The 21,432-nt window shown below is 39.2% G+C and overlaps 1 protein-coding gene and 1 non-coding gene across 3 annotated transcripts in view; one reads left to right on the top strand and one right to left on the bottom strand.

Annotated features, from left to right (window-relative positions):
- Nucleotides 1-21,432, top strand: part of LOC150083777 (folliculin-interacting protein 2) — a 296,503-nt gene that overhangs the window by 219,770 nt on the left and 55,301 nt on the right. For both annotated transcript variants that reach the window (XM_090377482.1, XM_090377483.1), the window contains exon 13: nucleotides 10,998-11,168. In XM_090377482.1, the coding sequence (XP_090233608.1) occupies nucleotides 10,998-11,168 (171 nt within the window). The remainder of the gene's footprint in view (nucleotides 1-10,997; nucleotides 11,169-21,432) is intronic.
- Nucleotides 17,647-17,839, bottom strand: LOC150083778 (U2 spliceosomal RNA). The gene has a single exon (XR_016547249.1). It is a non-coding gene; the product is annotated as a U2 spliceosomal RNA (small nuclear RNA).

Here is a 21,432-nt window from a genome sequence, read left to right as displayed (position 1 = left end):
CTGTTCCACCAACCAACAACCCGCTGGCTAAAGGCAAATTTCCGCACGTCTATCCTACATCTGTCTTTCCTCAATTTGAATTTATGCCCTCTCAGGTGATTTTTCTGAGCTAGAGGAAGAATTCCATCAGCATTGAGCATGCTTAAACCATTCAAGGCTTTATACACCTCTATCAGATCACCTCGCTGGTGCCTAGTGTCCAGACACTGTAATTTGCAAAACTTAAGCCTTTCTTCTTAAGAGCACCCATTTGTTCCATTCACTAATCTTATTGCCCTTCTCTGTACTCGTTCCAGCAGCTCTACATCCTTCTTGAAATGAGGCCTCCAGGCCTGTATACAGTACTCTAGGTGTGGCCTGACCATTGCCTTATACAATGGAATAATCACCTCCTTATCCCTGCTGGAAAAATTCCTGTATATCATTGACAATACTCCATGAGCTACTCTTGCAGCCCGTCTGCACTGCTCAGAGAACTTCATATCTGCCTGCACAACCACCCCCAAGTCCCTTTCATTCTCTACCACTGTCAGTGTAGTACCACAGAGTTGATACGTTGCTCTGGGGTTGCTGTTTCCCATGTGTAGCACTTTACATTTGTCAATGTTAAACTTCATTTGCCACCTCTCAGCCCATCTGCTCAACCTTTCCAGATCCTGTTGCAGCAGCATAGTGTCAGTAGTGTCCTTGAAAACCCTGCCAACCTTTGTATCATCTGCAGACTTGGACATTAAGCTTGATATACCATCATCAATATCATTTATAAATACAGAAAACAATAATGGACCCAACACTGAGCCCTGAGGGACTCCACTAATAACATTAGTCCACGATGAGCAGTGTCCATTGATTACCACTCTGTCTTCTCCCCCTCAACCACCCCTTTATCCATAGCAGCAATTTGCCTCCAATGTCACTCTGCTCCAATTTGTGTAGCAGTCTTCCATGTGCAACAGTATCAAAAGCCTTTCTAAGATCCAAGTATATAATATCAAAGTTATTCCCTGCATCCAGTTCTTTTGTGACTGCATCATAGTATCCAATCAAGTTGGTCAGGCAAGACTTCCCCTTAACAAAACCATGCTGTGTCTGAGCTATAACTGAAGTCTTGTCTAAATGATCCTGCAGTGCTTCTTTAACCAGTGCCTCCATTAATTTTCCTGGAACAGAAGTTAAGCTCACAGGTCTATAATTACTTGTGTCAGCCTTTGATCCTCCTTTGTGAATTGGGGTCACATTTGCACATTTCTAGTCTATGGGTACCTCCCCTGAGTCCAAGGAAGCTCTCATAATTATGGCTAAGGGTTTGCTTACTTCCTTTGCTGCCTCCTTTAATATAACTGGATAGATCTCATCCACCCTGGGTGCCTTTCTTGTGTTTATCTTCAACAGTTTCTCCTCCACTTTACTCCCAGTTATTTCGAGATTCTGTAGCTTACTGCTAGAGTTGAATACACCTCTGGCATTCCCCTCGCTCAATAACTCCTCATGTGTGAATGTCGATGCAAAATATTCATTTAGTTTGTTAGCTACCTGAGCAGGATCATCAACAGTTGACCCATCGATATCAAGTGGACCAATCTGATTCATCCCCTTCCTTCTAGAGTTTACATAAGTAAAGAACTCTTTGCTGTTTTTCTTTGCATCCCTTGCCAAGGATTTCTCGTAATCTGCCTTCGCCTGCCTAACCTCCTTTGTAACTTGGTTGCATATCAACTTGTATCTATCATAGGCTTCTGTGTCATGTGTTAATTTGTAAGTATCCCATGCATTTTTCTTCTCTGCCATATGCCTCATTAGTTCATCTGACATCCATTTTGGCCTAAACCTTGAACAATATTTCTTAGTTGGTATGTAAAGCGTAGTAGCTTCCAAGATAAGTTCTTTGAATGCTTCCCATTTTGAATTTGCTGTTGGTAACATCATCAGTTGGTCCCACTGTATAGAATTTAAATACTGTCTCAGTCCATCGTAGTCGCCTTTACGGAAGCAATAACCCTTCCCTTTACCCCTAATGGTAGTTACCTCTTTGAGTAAATCCCACTTCAGCACACTGTGATCACTGCCACTTAGTGGTTCATTTATCTGCAGATTCTTAATGCATGAAGAATCACTGCAGATAATCAAATCAAGAGTATTACTCCCTCTAGTTGCCTCCCGAACATGCTGATGTAGAAAACAATCATCCAATAAATCCACAAAAGCCCTGCTAGTGTGTGAGTGACCAGCCCCCAAATTCCAGTCAATATCTGGGAAATTAAAATCTCCCATTATAAGACTCTCTGATTTACTGGCCCACTCTATTTCCCTGTACAGTTCCTTATTATACTCATCAGAATCATTAGGCCTATAGCACACTCCTACTCTCAATTTTGATCTCCCAATGCTTATGTCACCAAACTGACTCAACACTTCACTGTCCGGCGATGTCGACTGGCTTCACTTCCTTGGTTTTTATGTGTTTCTTAACTAATAGCATAACCCCTCCTCCCTTCCTATCCAGTCTATCCTTTCTGTAGACGTTGTACTCCCCAAATTGCAGTTCTGCATCCCTTATATCTGTGTGACACCACGTCTCTGATATCCCAACAATATCTGCCTTTGATGTTTTGAGCAATACCTCAAATTCATCAAATTTATTTACTAAATTCCTAGCATTGGTGTACACGCAAGTATACCTGCACCTGTTTCTATTCTTAGCTACCCTAACACAACCCATGTGTTTACTTGTACCGCAATGGCTCCCAGCAGTCTCTGAAATACCATGCATTATTTTAAAATTTTATATTGGTTTATTAATTGGAATTAAAGTGCTAAATTATATAGGGGACTATCGGCTGCTATTTATTCTTACCTTTACTTCCCCCTCCCTGTTTGTTTATCTTTATGTTAATTTTTCGCTCTATGTTTTTTGCCATACTACTGGCTTATGTTTTTTGTGTTATTTTGTATTATCGGATATATATATATATATATATATAGCAGGATTTTCCAGATTTTTTTTTTTTTTTGTCTAGGGGCCTCAATAAAAAAAAAAAAAAAAAGTAGGTTCATAGGTCAATCTCGCTACCAGTGAATGCTGTACTGTGATTATTCCTGCCCTGCAAGTCCTGGCATGGGTTCTATCCCTTGACCTAGAAGTGATTATGCATAGTATGGTGTACCTACATAAGTACTGCCACAAACATCCTTATTGCTGATGGGCCTTGATACTGAAAGAGATATCAAGTAAGAAAGGAACCATGTCAATGAGGAATTCCACAGAATATGGCAGGTACGCTGGGAGAAAGCACCAACGGTGCTTTTTACTGGAAGTAAAATTGACAAGCCCCAAGGCTCCGCTGTGGTTTTCCCCAGGTGCGTTTGTGACCTTCCTTATCACAGGGTAAACTGACCTCTCTGGGAATTACTGATCATTCTACATGTAACTGTGGCAAAAGTGAAACATGGGAACAAATTATGTAACAATGCCTAGATTATGAGGACCACAGTTGTCACTTAATTTCAAAGATGTGAAGTGCCAAATGGTCACGAGCACCTTTCTATCACACAGGAGTATTATTACAAAATTCTGACTGAATATCCACCAACAATATCCACCTTTGATGTCTTGACCAGTACTTAAAATACATCAAATTTATTTTCTTTACTCCTGGCATTGGTGTATATACAAGTATACATGCACCTGTTCTTACTCTTAGTTACCCTAACACAACCCGTGTATTCACTAGTTTCATGATGACTCCTAGCAGTTTTTGAAATCCCCAGCAACTTGCTTTCAAGGCTGCTGCTCATTCCAATAGAAGCAGTGCAAGAATTACTTCCACCTCTGCCTGCAGCTACTGTTAATCTATTAGTCTGCGAATCCCCCCAAGTAGCAGTTTTCTGTCCCCACCTAACATTGCCTCGATAATATCAGAAAATATTCTTGCAACATTTCTATTTAAGTGTATCCCATCCCTGTAGAAGTAGCCTCTCCTGTTAACAAGCACAGACCACTCTGAGAGAGAGAAATTCTACCTTGTGAGCCTTGCACAATCTTTCCAGTGCCAAATTGACTGACAAGGCTCTCATCATATAATCCCTCCTATAGTGTCTAGGCAGAATTGCAGACACTTTCAAATTTAACCCCAACCTGACTTTTTTCAACGTTGACCTATACTTGTTATGTAAGGCAAGTCTGCAGATCTCCTACACTTGATGTCATTAGTGCCATCATGGACAAAAATATCACCCTTTGTGCCCTTAAAAGATTATATCTGCTCTACAAAGTCATCAACTTTTGCCCCCTGGCAGACATAATCTGGTCCTATTCCACCTATTCTTTTTGCACAATATAATAATATATTAACAGGTACATTGCACAATATATTAATATATTAACAGGTACATAGCTATAATGCATTATAGCAATGTTGGCAAGAAGCCAACACTGTTGGCTTCTTGCCAACAGTGTTGGCAGCAGCAGAAGAAGTGGACACCCATCCATGAAGGAAACAGCAACGTGTTCCACTTCTGCAAAGAAATTTCTCTGTTCCTATATAAAAAATAGCATACTATTCCATGTAAATATAAGGGTACACTCCACCAATTCACCCATTACGTAATCCAAACTCTTCCAATTGCAAAAAAATATTCAGTCTTGCAAAAACTGAATTTACAAATTTGGGAAGACAATAAAATTTTCCTTTGTTTTAATAAGTAACGACGCAACCCCATCTACAACAATATAACCAATGCAATATTACCAATGCAAAATTTGATTTAACTGTTACCGTTGCGATCTCTAAAGTAATCTTCAATTATAGAGAAATTATTAAAAGAACATTTAGCCATGTGCAACATGATCAAAACTCTGTCCCAACTAATGGAATCAAAGGCACCAGCAAAGTCTACAAAAATTCCCGAGATATATTTATAATTCGATCCCTGAATATTGCAAACTAAAGAGTGCAGTGCATCCTCAGTGCCTTCACCAGGAGTGAAGCCATACATATTGTTTGTTTGAAAGGCCAACATTATCAATTTGGTGGACAGCAATCCACATGGCTTATTTATTTATTTATTTATTTATTTATTTATTACTCCAAAACAGCCGAAGCCTTACAGAGGAGGAATTTGACAGTAGAAATATAGTAATCCTTCTATTTACAATCTGTACACAATGTCAGGTATCAATATACAATTTCAAATATACAAGGTCAATTTACAACATATACAATGCATATCATGTGTTACAAGCGATTTGCATTTTAGAAAAGCTGTGGTAACAGAGAAATTAGTATTTCTAAGCATTTTGTTGTTTTCTTTTCTTGACAGTTCACATTAAGCAGTTGCATTAATTGCAATGCTTTGCGTTATTATTCTTATTGTTATCCCAATTTTTATTTTTTTTTCCCTAATTGTTATTTCTTATCTTAGTTCATTGAAGGGGAAAAAAAAAAAATTTTTTTTTTTGTTAAAGCTAAGTATACCTATCTTTATAGTATTATTATTGTTGTTAATTAGTCATTTATTTTCATTCTCTATTAGCTTGATTGAAAAACCTTTGTAGCTCTTTTTTGATATTAATGTTTTCATTTAGGATATCAATGTTGGATTCATTCAGCAATTTTGCAGTTCTGTTGAAGTAATGGAATCTGAGTTGATCAGTTCTGAATGGCTCTTGTGCCAGCATATTTTGTCTTCTCAAGACTCTTGGAGGACAGCTGAAGTTGATGAGGTAGAGCAGCTCGGGGGAATCGAGCTTGCCAGCCACGAGATGCATTAGGAATTTGCAGTCTGCCACAGCTCTTCTTTGGTAGAGTGGTAAAATCCCGAAGTGAATGCACCATTCATTGTAGGATTTTGTGTTCAATTCCACCCTAGATTTGTACACCAGGAATCTGACTATGGATTTCTGAATACGTTCCAGTTGTTTTATAAGAATTTTGGTGTGAGGATTCCAGATTTGTGAGGCATATTCTAGAATTGGGTTGATGATCATTATGCAAGCTGTTTTTATGAGCTTAAAGCTTCTCATGAACTTTACCAAGACCAGGAAGCAATATAATAGGTCTATATGATACAGGTGAACCCATTGGTTTGGTTGGAAACTTTAGGATAATCTTGAGCAGTGCACCTTTCCAGGGAGACGGAAACACACCATCCCTTAGACAATTATTAAAAACTTCTAGCAACTCATTCAAATAAAAGATTAGAGAACTTTTTGATTACCTCTCCCTCCACTCGGTTCATACCAGGACATTTGTTATTTTTATGGACTTTTCAACGGTGAGAAATTTATCATGGGTAATTCTTCAACTTCATTACCATAAGACTTATTTAATTCAAACATATGATGATGTTCTAGATTAACACACGAGTTAGCAGTCATGTTATCATTACCAATAAGATGATCTAAGATTGTACTCGTGGAATCTTCCCAATTACACATCTCAACGGGATCCTTGCCAATAGAATATATAACATCAGCAGCTGCTCTGAATTTGCCAGTACAAATTTTATATACCAGACCACAAGAGTCATTATTTCCTGCTGTTTTTACCAGTTTTCCTGCAGTCATATTTCTGTTTAGCAATAGCATGAACAACATACTTGTTACGAAGACTTTGATAGTCTTTCTTTAATCGAATAACTTCCAAGGCACTTTTCTGCATTTTACTTCTGAAATTGCTTTCTAGCCTTATTCACCTGTTTTTTTTAATAGAGTAAGCTGAGGTGTCCACCACTTCAGCTGTCTATGATTTATCTATTTCTGTTTCATAGTAGCTACACATGCATCATGGATATTTTTTATTTATTTTTTTATTTTTTTGCAAAAACTCCACGGAGTTTCCCACCTTTCATGATAGATAACTCAGAGATTGTGATCATAGCTCACTGAAGACTTCTCTCAAAGTTATCTCACTTTGCATAATTAACAGCAAAGCCATAATTGAAGCAAGCCAAGACTGTTTTCTCTATTGATTGATTTAATAAAATATTGCACAATGATCACTCAATACCCAGTCAGATTTGACTTTCCATCCACAGACAAATCTAGTGCCAATTGAGTTAGTTACGTTGATGTTTGAGTCATCATTTACTCTCCAAAAAGTGGACTCCTTCCAAGATTGATTTTGAACCATAAGCTTCTACGCCACTGTCATATCGTCCAAACCTTTCCCTCTATCATCAGTAGTGCCACTGTACCAAAGTGAACTCTTGGCTTTAGAATCAATTGCAAACAATATCAGCCAAAAAAAAACCCCTTCCCATTTCACCCATCCATTCACCCAAATATTTTCCTAGTTCTGCCTTGAACTTTAAATTGTTGACCTCCACTACAATAGACGGAAGTTTTTTCCAGCAATCACCCACCTGCTGGCTAAAGGCAAATTTCCATACATCTATTCTACAACTATCTTTCCTCAATTTGAATTTGTTCCCTCAGGCGATTAATTTGGGCAAGAGGAAGAATCCCATCAGCATTGAGCTTGCTCGGACCATTCAAGACCTTATACACCTCAATCAGATCGTCTCACAGGTGCCTAGTCACAAGACACAGTAATTTGCAAAACTTAAGCCTTTCTTCGTAAGAGCAACCCTTTGTTCCATTCATTAATCTTGTTGCCCTTCTCTGTACTCGTTTCAGCAGCTCTACATCCTTCCTAAAATGAGTCCTCCAGACTGGTATACAGTACTCAAGGTGTGGCCTGACTATGCGTTATACAAGGGGACAATGATCTCCTTATCCCTGCTAGAAAAATTCCTGTATATCATTGACAAGATGCCATGAGCTAATCTTGTAGCCTGTCGGAACTGCCCAGAAATCTTTATCTGACTGCACAATTACCCCCAGGTTCTTTTCATTCTCCACTACCCTGAGTGTAGTACCACCCAGTTGATACGTTACTCTAGGGTTACTTTACATTTGCAGTACTTTACATTTGTCAAAGTTAAACTTCAGTTGCCACCTCTCAGCCCATCTGTCCACTGATTACCACTCTCTGTCTTCTCCCACTCAACCATCCTTTTATCCATTGTAGCAATTTGCCCTTAATGCCATACTGCTCCAATTTGTATAGTAGTCTTCCACGTACAACAGTATCAAAAGCTTTTCTAAAATCCAAGTATATAATATAAAAATTATTTTTTGCATCCAGTTCCTTTGTGACCCCATCATAGTATCAATCAAATTTGTCAGACAAGACTTCCCCTTAACAAACCCATGCTGTCTCAACTATAAATTCAGTCTCTTATCTAGATGATCTTGCATTGCTTCTTTAACCAGCGACTATTATTTTCCCTGGAACAGAAGTTAAAGTAACAGGTCTGTAATTACTCGTGTCGCCCTTTGTGAAAGCTCCCATAATTATGGCTAAGGGTTTGCTTACTTCCTTTAATGTTTCCTTTAGTATAACTGGATAGATCCCATCCTCACCAGGTGCCTTTCTTTTGTTCAGTTTCAACAATTTCTCCTCCACTTTCTCAACTATCTTATCATTCACATAATAAGGTTCTTGGATGCAATCAACATCAATATTTTCTTGCTGACATACAATTTTTATTTCATCTGCAGCAGATCGAGAATGCTGCACATTCAGCTGCATTATTTTCAAACCTTTAAACAAACTTGTATTGTGAGTGTACTGATTTGAGTTAATGTAATTTGGACTATTGGCCATAGTTACAAATGGAATCAACTGTACACAGTTTAATTAGTTTAAGCACTCTTTGACTGGCACCTCCCTAGCCAGATGGGCAGGAGCAGCAGTACGTAGCACATGCTTCTTGATTAGATCGGGGTTCGAGCCCATGACCACCACATATCCCCGGAGCAATATAGCCTTAGTTGCTAATGCTCCTTAAAAAAAATAACAAATAAAACAATAACACTCTTTGATATTCTGGACACTTTATATCACAAACAGAATGTTCTCCCACATGATTTATAGCAATACAGTTTGAGCACAATCTTTTTGTTAATGTTTTTGCAATTTTTATATTTATGGCATTTCCCAGCACAATGGCTACATATAGGATCTCGTCTATCATGTTTTGGCAGTATGCCCAAAACCCTGACAATTGTAGCGCACAGTCACAATCTGTTTAATCTGTATGACATCAGTCCAACAAACAACAATGCTGCTGTTGCATTAGAAACATTCTAATTCTTTGTGAAACCTCCAAAAGTTATTACTGGAATTACTCCTGTTCCTACTTATAAAGCGAACAGTGACCTCAGAAAACATTCTCATTTTAGGTCAATCCCAAATGCAAAAGATATTTCTCATATATATGTCACATTGAAGATCATCCTTCTGAATTTCCTTACTAACATCATACACAATTAACTTCATTCCAGGTCTTTTGGGAAATCCAAAAGCCAGCCGAAGACGTGTCAATAGTCCACACTTTTTAATATCTTTAAAACAATGCCATGATCAAATACTTTTCTTACTTTCTGAATCCTGACCCCTCTCAATGAGTTTCTTATTTCTTTATCCACAGCAATTCGGACACCTTCACAAATTTTTAATACAGAGTCATCATTAGCTTGAATTAATAAAACATGATCACCATCATATGATCTAGTTGCTTCATCATCTGAGGAACTTGCTTTCAAGCCAATGTCCTTTGGAGCAGAAGTAATGTTACTTGAACAAGTTAGTTTCTCCCCCCCCCCGTATATAATGATACATTTTTTTGTTATCCTGGGCAAAAAAATTGGACAGGAGCAGGGCATATTAATACATTATGCCATTTGTAATGTGAGAAGACTTTTTTCGTTGTTGTCAACTTAGGTTGAAATAGAGCATAGCTCTGTGCTTGAAAACAAATAGCCTCTGGTTCCTGAATTGAAAATAGTCTTGCACTGGGTTGCCATTTCTTTGTTATGAACCACATTTCCATTTACCCCTTTTCCTTGTTTATCAATAAAGGCCTCCGTAGCTGAGTGGTCAGGAGCAAGAGTTCAGTAGCACACGCTCTTTGAGTAGACCAGGGTTCAAGCCCCTGACTGCTAAATATGGTCGATCTGCCAACCCGCACTGGACCAGCATGGCAGATTATGGTCCATTTCCTTCAACATGAATTGTTGAGGAGGCTTCCATCCTGCAATGAGTTGATAATGGCTACAGTTTACTTTTCTTCTTTATTTTTTTTTTGACTTGTTTATCAATAGGATACTTTTAATGGGCCTTTCCTCTTTCCAACAAAAGCTACTTTCCTCATAACTTTGATAATTTCACTCTTTTTTCTAGTTTTATCAAAGAAATCTCAAACAATTCTGGATGATATTTAAATTTTGTTGAAATTGAAATTTCTTTTGCAAAAAAATTTGTAAAATGATTATGAAAAAATATAGCATTTGAAAAAGCTTTGACTTCTTTGTTCATTAATAAATCCCCCAAAGCTGCAGTTCACTTTTTCACACACTGCTCTTCCTTTTATACCTTAGAAAAAAAAATATTGTTCATGAAGGTGCACCTTAACTTTTTGTCAGTGATAAAGTTACTGGGAGCCGGATCTTGGAAATAAGTTTGGATTTATTCATTTTAAACAGATATGGGTTACAAAAATTCCCGAGAGAGGTGTAGGATTATTTATTATTAGTAATGATGAGTGAGGGGTTATTGTTAGTACTGATCCTTGATATGTCTATTAAATGATGTTTCTTACACAATTTCCTGATTGATGGATTGATACATCTAGATCCTTTGTAGTCTTTTTGAATCATCTTCTGTACCCTTCAGACATGCATTATATAGGTTTTGGCTATATTACAATGCATGCCATGTTACAGTGTAATGTTACAGTGTTGTGTTCAACATTATAATAAAGTAACATATTACTGTGTAAGAAAATTATATTTTGATAATTCATAGTTATAAATTTTCATAGATTGTATAAACAAAATTTTCACCTAAATTACTTCCCCGTTTCCTTAAATTTGTGTTATTTCATTAAAAATAAATTACTTAATTATTAAGTAAAATGTTTTTCCTTAATAGGGATCTTTATGGAGCTGTTGGTTTTCCCTTCAAATTGGCAAAAACTGTGATTACTGGGAAAAAAGCTGATATTTTATATCGCTTTTTGACTGTTTTGAGTTACTTTATTCGTTGCAGTGATATTTGTGAAACTGTGCAGGAGCGTGCATTGGAAACTAACCAGGAAAAAAGGTTTGTTTGGTTTTTTTTTTATACATACACAATAACATTGAATTCTTTATATACTTTATTTAACTTTATTTTAACATTCTCACATGGTATGCAGAGAAAAAGAAAAACAGAAACTGAATTTTCTTTTTTTCGTTTGAAACATTTTTAATTCTAATTAGTGTAGGATTCACTTTCAGGTTATTGTTATAAAACATTATTTCAGTTATAGAAACAGTTCTCACTGAATGCTCTTGATATGTTCCTGACCTTAGCAGGGAATATTTTTTGCATTTACTTATTGAGTCTATGTATATTTACATAAATTAAAAATACCATAGAAGTATTAGTAACATACAATTTTATCTCACAGAAGCATGTCTGTCACCTATTTCAGAAGGCTTTCAAAGTCAGAGTTTATTTCAACTGAAATTGTTTCTAGTTGTTCTGTAGATGTGGGGGTGATACTCATTTTTCCCACTGTTTCGAAATTGATATTGGCAAATGATGCGAGAAAGAAACCTTATACATCATTCAACAAAAACACTTGCCATATCACCTCTGCATCTCCTCCAACAGCTCTTCCTTAAATTTATTCAAACTACCCATTTCCACAACACCATATCAATGTTTCAACAATTAGCTACCAGCTAGCTGAAGACAGCTCTGCATACTTATCCTATGACTATCCTTCCTCATTTTGGAATTTATGTTGTTTGGAATTTATGCCATTTGCGCCATCAACATTGAGCATGTTCAATCCATTTAAAGGCTTTAAAACTTCACTCAGACCTTCTCACAGGTGCCTAGTCTCCAGATGCTGCAATTTGCAGAACTGAAGCCTTTCTTTTCTAGTTCTCCTCACTAACAGATCTGTATCTTTCCTAAAATGAGGCTTGCAGACTGGTACACAGTACACAAGATAAGGCCTAACCATTGCCTTATACAACAGAATAATCATTTCCTTATCCCTTTTGGTAAAATGCCTCTGTCAGACATTGTCATGAGCTGTCCTAGAGGCCTGTCTTCACTGCTCAGCATGATTACTCCCAGATCTTTTTCATTTTCCACCACCCTGAATTGCAGTATTACAAATAATATAAGGGTGCAAGCTAAAAGTTTGGCTTGCACTTTTTACTGGTGTTTGGTGCTGCTAATGACATGTAGAATAGCAGTACACTGTTAGATACTGCAGAACTAATTTATTGAGTTTGTGTGATGGATGTTGTGCTTTTTGTGCAGTTGATCTTTAAGTGTGTTTCTAAGGTATTCCTTGAGTGGCATAGTGCATAGGTAAACTGGTTGTTTGAAGATAATAAATCACTCAAACCTACATTGTTATAATTCCAATTTATTTCCAAATTGGAAATATGTGCATAATGCAGTCAAACGTTTTGTGATTTCTCTTAACTGCTCAGTGACAGCTGTCTTTGCAATATCACTGTCAGAAAAGGTTACTTCAGTCAATACCAGGTAAGGAAATACCACAGAACATTTGAATCCATTATGTACTTATTTGCAATAAGGGAAAAAATATAATTATACCAAAATGGGTTTGAGTGCTTTATCTTCAGACAAGTGTGTTTCTGTTCGGTGGTGTGTTTCTTGTGATTTTTATAGCCGAATAAGATGGCGGATGTTAAGGAAGTGAATTTACTTAAAATTTTTATGAACTTGGGAAAACAGCTTTTGAGTCATATGAAATGCTCTGGACAGGACAAGTTTTTAGGGGTATTTGTGTTTTCAAGGGGACCAGATTTCACTTGATAATTTTGATCTCCAGTTATCCATTTTCAATTTGGAAAAGTGCATCGAGTCACCACGAAGACAGAAAACAAACAAACAGTTAACGTTATTTGTGACATTCTAAGCCTATAATGCAGTGCATGCCAGCATGTTTTAGCTGAAAGTTTAAACGTGGAGTGAATTGAAGGAGATGGTTTATGCATGGGTACACATACATCATTTCTACTACTCAGGTAGTATGAATGCATCATTTAATTATATCTCATATTGTGAAACAAACTTCACAACGCTGAGATATTGCACTGCTTTGAATAAGTAATGGTTCAGCAGTGGAAAAGACTAATGTTACTTATTCTCAGCAGATACCACCACCCAGACAGCACTCTTTCAAAGCTTGTTGGCTTACTCATTGGTGGGTAGGTAGGTACCCTGTTGTTGCAATAGTGACAACCCAGTTATGAAGTATAACTCCGCAATATGAGAGATGCTTGTGGTGTGCATGGCTTAATCTAAAAATATATCCTTGGCTAATTACTAAGGATATGAAGGAGATGGATTACGCATGGATACTGACCACTATTGCAACAACAGGGTACCTGCCCACCCACGGTTGAGTAAGCCAACAAGATTCGAAGTGGTACCATCTGGGTAGTGGTATCTGCCGAGAATAAGTAACAACATTAGTCTTCTCCACTGTTGAAGCGTTACTTATTCAAAGCAGTGCAATACCTCGGCAACCTGTGAAGGTTATTTCACAATATAAGATATAATTAAACGATGCATTCATACTACCTGGGTAGTAGAAATGATGTATGGCAGTACCCATGCATAAACCGTCTCCTTCATACTCTTAGCAATTAGCTAATAATATATTTTTAGATGGAGTGAATTGCTGCAAAATTTGTGCCTTGTTTGCTGAGTGATAAAAACAACTGGGTTTCTCTGTGCAGGGACTTCAAACACAATCCAAAAAGAGGCAAACCAAAAACTTCCTTTTCAAGGTCATACCAAGCAATGAAAGTTGGTTTTATGGAAAAGGCACTACTCCCCATCTAAAAAAAAGGTAAGGCTGGTCACATAAAATGTCAAGAGCATGCTGATTGTTTTCATTGGCAATGAGGCAATTCTTCATTAGGAGTTCCTTCCAGCAGGCCAAACTGTACATCAGCAGTTCAGCATTGGAGTCCTAATGCATTTGAGAGAGAATGTCAGGAGAAAATGTCCAGACACATTGTGCACTTAGGATTGGTACATTGCTATGATGCAGAAGTCACTTCAACCAGTAGCTTCTAGCATTAACATTAGTAGAGGCATATGATGCAAGAAAGCAAGCTTATGCAGCATCAGTCAAAAAAAAAAAAAAAAAAATCCTGTTTCACACCTCCATTCGTTCCAAATGCCTAACCAGCTCAGCCATAGATTTATTTAGGACATCAGCTTCCACAACAAAAGATGGAACTCTGTTCCACCAATCAACCACTCCCTGGCTAAAGGCAAATTTCCGCACAACTATTCTACAACTGTCTTTCCTCAATTTCAATCTATGCCCCCTCAGGTTCTTAATCTGAGAAGTGGAAGGCTCCCATCAGCATTCAGCTTGCTCAACCCATTCAAGCCTTATACACCTCAATCAGATCACCTCGCAGGTGCCTACTCTCCAGACTACAATTTGCAGAACTTAAGCCTTTCTTGGTAAGCGCACCCCTTTGTTCCCCTCGCCAATCTTGTTGCCCTTCTTTGTACCCTTTCTTGCAACTCTACATCCTTCCTAAAATGAGGGACGCCTCCATAGCCAGGTGGGCAGGAGCAGCAGTGCGTAGTGCACGCTTCTTGATTAGACTGGGGTTCGAACCCATGACCACCAAATACGGAGGATGCGGAAAGGTCAGGGTATGACCACCGCATATCCCTGGAGCAATATGGCCTTAGTTGCTAATGCTCCTAAAAACCAAATAATATCAATATATACCTAAAATGAGGCCTCCAGACCTGTACACAGTACTCTAGGTGTAGCCTGACCATTGCTTTGTACAATGGGATAATCAGCTCCCTGTCACTGCTAGCAAAATTCCTATAGATCATTTTCTCTGTGAAAGACTCTGACCTGCCCTGGCAGCCAGTCTGCACTGCTCAGCAAACTTCATATTTGACGGTACAGTTACAGCCAGGTCTTCTTCACTTTCCACTTCCCTGAGTGTAGTACCACACAGTTGGTACGTTTCTCTTGGGTTATTGCTGCCTATATGCAGTACTTGGCATTTGTCAATGTTAAGCTTCAGTTGCTACTTCTCAGCCCATTTGCCGAACTTGTCTAGATTCAGTTGGAGTAGCATACTGTCTTTGCTGTCGTTAACAACCCTGTCAACCTTTGTATCATTTGCAAACTTGGACCTTAAACCTGATATACCTTCATCAATATCATTGATAAATATACAAAACAACAATGGGCCCAACAACAAACCCTAGGGAGCTCCACTAATAACATTTGTTCATGAAGAGCAGTGCCCATTGATTAATTGTCCTGACCATTGCCTCTGTATAAGGCAATGGTCAGGCCACGCCTTGCGTACTGCGTACAGGTCTGGAGGCCTCATTTTGGGAAGGATGTAGATTTACTTGAGCGTGTACAGAGAAGGACAACAAGATTGGTGAGGGGAATGAAGGGATTCTCTTACCGAGAGAGGCTTAAGTTCTGCAAATTGCAGTGGCTGGATGGCGCCTCCGTAGCCAGGTGGGCAGGAGCAGCAGTGCGTAGCACACGCTTCTTGATTAGACCGGGGTTCGTGCCCACCAAATACGGAGGATGTGGAAAAGTCAGGACCACCGCATATCCCCCGAGCAATATGGCCTTAGTTGCTAATGTTCCAAACAATAACAAACAAGCAGTGGCTGGAGACTAGGCACCTGCGCGGTGATCTGATTGAGGTGTATAAGGCCTTGAATGGGTTGAGCTCGCAGAATTCTGATGGGATCCTTCCACTTGTTCAGATTACGAACCTAAGAGGGCATAAATTCAAATTAAGAAAAGACAGATGTAGAATAGATGTGCGGAAATTTGCCTTTAGCCAGCGGGTGGTTAATTGCTGGAACAAACTTCCATCTGTCGTTGTGGAAGTTGATAGGTTGAATAAATTTAAGGAGGAACTGGACAGGCATTTGGAGGGAATGGTGTGATTTTTTTTTTTTTTTGGCTGATGCTGCATAAGCTCATACACTTGCTTTCTTGCATCACATGCCACTACTACTACTACCACTCTCTGTCAGCTCCCAATCAACCATCCCTTTATCCATTGTAGCAACTTAACCTTAATGCCTTACTGCTCCAATTTGTACAGCAATCTTCCATGTGCAACAATATCAAAAGTTTTCCTGAAATCCAAGTATATGATATCAAAAGTATTTTTGACATTCAGTTCCTTTGCGACCACATCATAGTATCCAATCAAATTGGTCAGACAAGACATCCCTTTAACAAACCCATGCTGTGTCTTAACTATTATTGCAGTCTTGTCTAGATGAGCCTGCAATGTTTCTTTAACCAGGTTATTCCATTATTTTCCTCAGAACAAGTTAAACTAACATATCTATAGTTCCTTGTGTCACCTTTTTAACCACCTTTGTGAATTGGTGATACATTTGCACACCTCCAGTCCATGGGGACCTCCCCGGGTCCAAGGAAGCTCTCATATCTTATATTTAACTTCAACAATTTCTCCTCCACTTTGCTCTGAATTATTACAAAATCACTTAGCTCCCTTTCAGAGTTTAATAAGCCTCTGGTATTTCATTCATTGAATTACTCATGTGTGAATGAAAATGTTTATCAGCTACCTGAGCATGATCATTAATGGTCAACCCATTTATGTTAAGTGGTCCAATCTGATTTATCCCTTTTGTTCTAGAGTTTACATAAGTAAAGAACTCTTTGCTGTTTTTCTTTGCATCTTTTGCCAAAGATTTCTCATAATCTGCCTTTACCTGCCTAACCTCCTTTGTGACTTAGTTAAAGACAAGCGTATATCTACCATAGGCTGTGTCACCTGATAATTCATATGCATCCTATACATTTTTCTTCTCCGCCACGAGCCTCGTTAATTCATACGACATCCATTTAGTCATGAATCTTGAACAGTATTTCTTATTTGGAATGAAAAGCCTACTAGCCTCCATGATTAAGTACCCCCTGAAGGCTTTCCATTTAGAATTCAATTGGTAACATCATCATCAGGTGATCCCCCTGTGCAGAATTTAAGAACTATCAGACTCCTGTAGTCGCCTTTGCAAAAGCCCTTCCCTTTAGCCTCAATGGTAGTTACATCTTTATTCTCATATTAGCATTAGCATTAGTAGAGGCATTTGATGCAAGAAAGCAAGCTTATGCAGCATCAGCCAAAAAAAAAAAAAAAAAAAAAAAAAACCCACTTCCACTTCACCCCTCTGTTCGTTCAAAATACCTGTCCAGCTGAGCCTTAAACTTATTTAGGCTATCAACCTCCACCACAAGGGATGGAAGTCTGTTCCACCAACCAACCACCCGCTGGCTAAAGGCAAATTTCCGCACGTCTATCCTACATCTGTCTTTCCTCAATTTGAATTTATGCCCTCTCAGGTGATTTTTCTGAGCTAGAGGAAGAATCCCAGCATGCTTAAACCATTCAAGGCTTTATACACCTCTATCAGATCACCTCGCTGGTGCCTAGTCTCCAGACACTGTAATTTGCAAAACTTAAGCCTTTCTTCGTAAGAGCACCCCTTTGTTTTATTAGCTGACTCTGGAAGCGGTGCAATACCAGAGCAACTCGTGGCAAAGCTGGAGCAAGCTCCAAGAACTTCGCCGTGTTCCCAAAGATCAGTTCAATATCTCGGGACTCCATGGAACCCGCGTTAGATATTAAGCTAACGAGAACAGATACTACACTACGATCTAAGCCATAAAGCCGAGAAGCGATATCAGTACATTCTGATCACTCTCACCTAGTGGTTCCTTTATCTGCTAATTCTTGATCTGATTATCACTGCTGATAATCAGATCAAGAGTATTACTCCCTCTTGTTGCACCTCGAACATGCTGCTGTAGAAAACAGTCATCCAAAAAAGTCTTGCTAGTGTGCTTTTGACCAACTCACAAGTTCCAGTCAATATCTGGAAAGTTAAAATCCCTCATTATAAGACATTCTAATTTACTGGCCCACTCTATTTCTATGTACAATTGCTCATTATACTTATCAGATTCATTAGGCCTACGGCTGCCTCCGTAGCCAGGTGGGCAGGAGCAGCAGTGCGTAGCACACGCTTCTTGATTAGACACGGAGTTTGAGCCCGTGACCACCAAATACGGAGGATGCGGAAAGGTCAGGAAATGACCACCGCATATCCCCAGAGCAATATGGCCTTAGTTGCTAATGCTCCTAAAAACCAAATAACAAACAACCAGGCATATGACACACACCTACTCTCATTTTTCCTTTCCCAGTGCTTATGTCACACCAAACAGACTCATCATTGCATTGTCCACCAACATCAATTGGATGCACTTCCTTAGATGTTGTTTTTCTTAACTAACAGCATAACCCCTCCTCCCTTCCTTTCCTGTCTATCCTTTCTGTACGCGTTGTACTCCCCAAATTCCAATTCTGCACTGCTTATATCTGTTGTGACACACATCTCTGATATTACAACAATATCTGCCTTTGATGTTAGTACTTGAAGCTCATCAAATTTATTAACTATACTCTCCTAGCATTGGTGTACATGCAAGTGTACATGCATATGTTTCTACCTTTAGTTACCCTAACATAGCCCATGTATTTATTTGTTCCACTATGACTCCTGGAAATCTCAATTGCTTTGCTTTCCATGCTGCTGCTCATTCCAGTAGAAGCAGTGCAAGAATCACTTTTGCCTCTGCCTGCAACCACTGTTAACCTTTAAGTCTCTGTATCCTCCCCCAAGCTATCAGTTTTCTGCCCCCTCGATAGCATCACCAAATATTCTTGCAATTCTACATCATAACCAATCCATATGGTTTAGTTGGATTCAGCAGGTTTTAGCTAAGAATGAGGCACTGATCCCACACTCTCCCTATTCCTGACCTGGCCCCCCTTGTGACATCCTCATGTTACCCCAAATGAAAATCCAATTGAAAGGACGGAGATTCAAACTAAATCAAAGAAAGTGTTGGCCATCATCACGAAACAAGCATTCCAGAGATGCTTCAACCAGTGGGAGCTATGCTGGGATCAGTAAAGTCTGTAGTGGCTAATTTGAAGGAGACAATGTGAGCATATAACTTTCTAATGTAAGACTAAATTAATTTTTAATTCCCTAGTCATAAAACTTTTGTTTTGCATGTTTTCTGTTATTTTGGGATGACTGCTATATGCAGATGCCTCGCTGAACATTATTTCCCACCCCAGTGGAATAAATACAGAGTGTACCCCATCCCCAAAAACCAATTTGTCACAAACGTCAGCCAGTTCAGACCCATGTCAGTTGCCTCTTGTCTGTTAAAAACTCTTGAAAAGGCTTTGCTACCCACAATCACTCAACAAATCCTCCAGACGAAACCACCTGAAATCCACTATGCTATCGCAGGGAAATCATCAATCACTAACTTGGCAGCCACCACAGAACGAATTCTCTCAGCATTCGAACAAAGAGCTGAGCTAGCAACCACATACCTCGACATAAGCGCAGCCTTTGATGCCGTGTCGATTCCGGCCTTGCTCCTCCTACTTAAGGAGAGTTTTCACATTCGAGGTGATATGCTGTGCTTTTTGGAATCACTTCTCAGTCACAGAATACTTATTCTCCATCGGCAGCAACATACCCTATCCTGCGACATTACTGCTGGAGTACCGCAGGGTGGTGTCCTGTCTGGTGTCCTGTTCACAGCCATCATCGTGCCCATTATTGCCTCAACGAATGGTCTCCTATGCTATGCCGATGACTTCAAACTGCTGACTCCAATTAACCCTGGCGACAACCCCGCCCAGCTCAGCAATAGGATCAATTCCCAACTTAAGGATCTAGAATTGTACCTGGCAAACTTCAATCTAAAAATCAACCCTCTGAAGTCTGCTCAGGTTATATTCTCCCTTAAATCCATGCCGACAGTACTCAACGTTTCACTCGCAGGGGTACGAATACCAAACGTACCCTCGCACACAGACCTTGGCGTTCTGTTCGACCAAAAGATGTCCTTTGTCAACCAGATCGACAAACTCAGTACCAGATTTTCTCGTCTGCGGTGGATCTCAAAGCAGCAGCTGCTACACGTCCGACATCCTGCCACTGTTAAAAGGATCATCACCTCCACCGTCTACCCTGCCATTCTCTATGGTGCAGAAATATGGGCCTCTGCTGCACATACAAACCTTAAGCGGGTGTACACTGCTGAGTACTGGCTACTGAAATGGGCGAATAACAAGCTTCGGCTACCTCCCGCTACCACAACTACCATGATGGCACAAGCACTCGACATCCCGAGGTTGAAGTTCCTGATCGTTGAAAAGAGGCTGGTCTTCACAGCCAAACTCATCTGAGGCCAAATATTTGGAATGCTTGCTCTTGGAGGATTCCACAGCCAAGCCTAAGGTCGGTACCAGCACTTGTGGCTCACCACAACAGGCTTGTACTCACCGAAAGATTTCTGCCCAAGCAGATGCTCGCTGCCCTCAACCGTGTGGATGCCGACATCGACACCATAATAAGTAAAAAGGACAGACACAACTTTATCAAAGCTCTTGAAACCTGAATCACTGCCAAGTTGTATTTGTTTTTCTTTATTTGTGTTCAGCTCCTTGTTTTTATGATGTATTTGTATTTCTTTTTGCATTTGTAATCTGTATTTTGTAGCCTTTTATATGTGTTCGCTATATTTTGTAGCCATTTGAATTTGTACTTATGTTATCTATATGTGAACCCCTGGCGCTCGTCGCCGTGATGGGATATTGTGCTGTAATTCTACTTCACAATAAAGATTTATTTATTTATTTTATTTTTTTTTTTTTTTGGTTTTTAGGAGCATTAGCAACTAAGGCCATATTGCTCCGGGATATGCAGTGGTCATTCCCTGACCTTTCCACATCTGTATTTGGTGGTGACGGGCTCGAACCCCAGTCTAATCAAGAAACGTGTGCTACGCACTGCTGCTCCTTCCCACCTGGCTACAGAGGCGCCTTTATATTCAGTACCTTGCATTTGTCTGTATGAACTTCAGGTACCACTTCTCAGCCCTTCTGATTAATTTTTTTAGATCTTGTTGCTTGCAATAGCATACCCTGATTACTGTCATTAATCACCATTTCGTCATTGCAAACTGAGACATTAAACTTGGTATGCCTTCATCAGTAACATTTAATAAATATTGAAAAGAACACTGGGCCCAGTAAATAACCCTGGAGAACTCCACTAATAACAATAGTTCAAGAACTGTGCCCATTGATAACCAAATTGTCTTCTTCTACTCACCCATTCCTTTATCCATAAGAGTAATTTGCCTCTAATGCCACACTGCTCCAATTTGATGTGCAGCAGTATC

Source organism: Mastigoproctus giganteus, chromosome 7, assembly GCF_048544385.1.
Source record: "Mastigoproctus giganteus isolate SK-2022 chromosome 7, ASM4854438v1, whole genome shotgun sequence".
Taxonomy (NCBI): domain Eukaryota; kingdom Metazoa; phylum Arthropoda; class Arachnida; order Uropygi; family Thelyphonidae; genus Mastigoproctus; species Mastigoproctus giganteus.
Note: the sequence above shows the minus strand (reverse complement) of the source record. Positions and strands in the feature narration are given on the sequence as shown.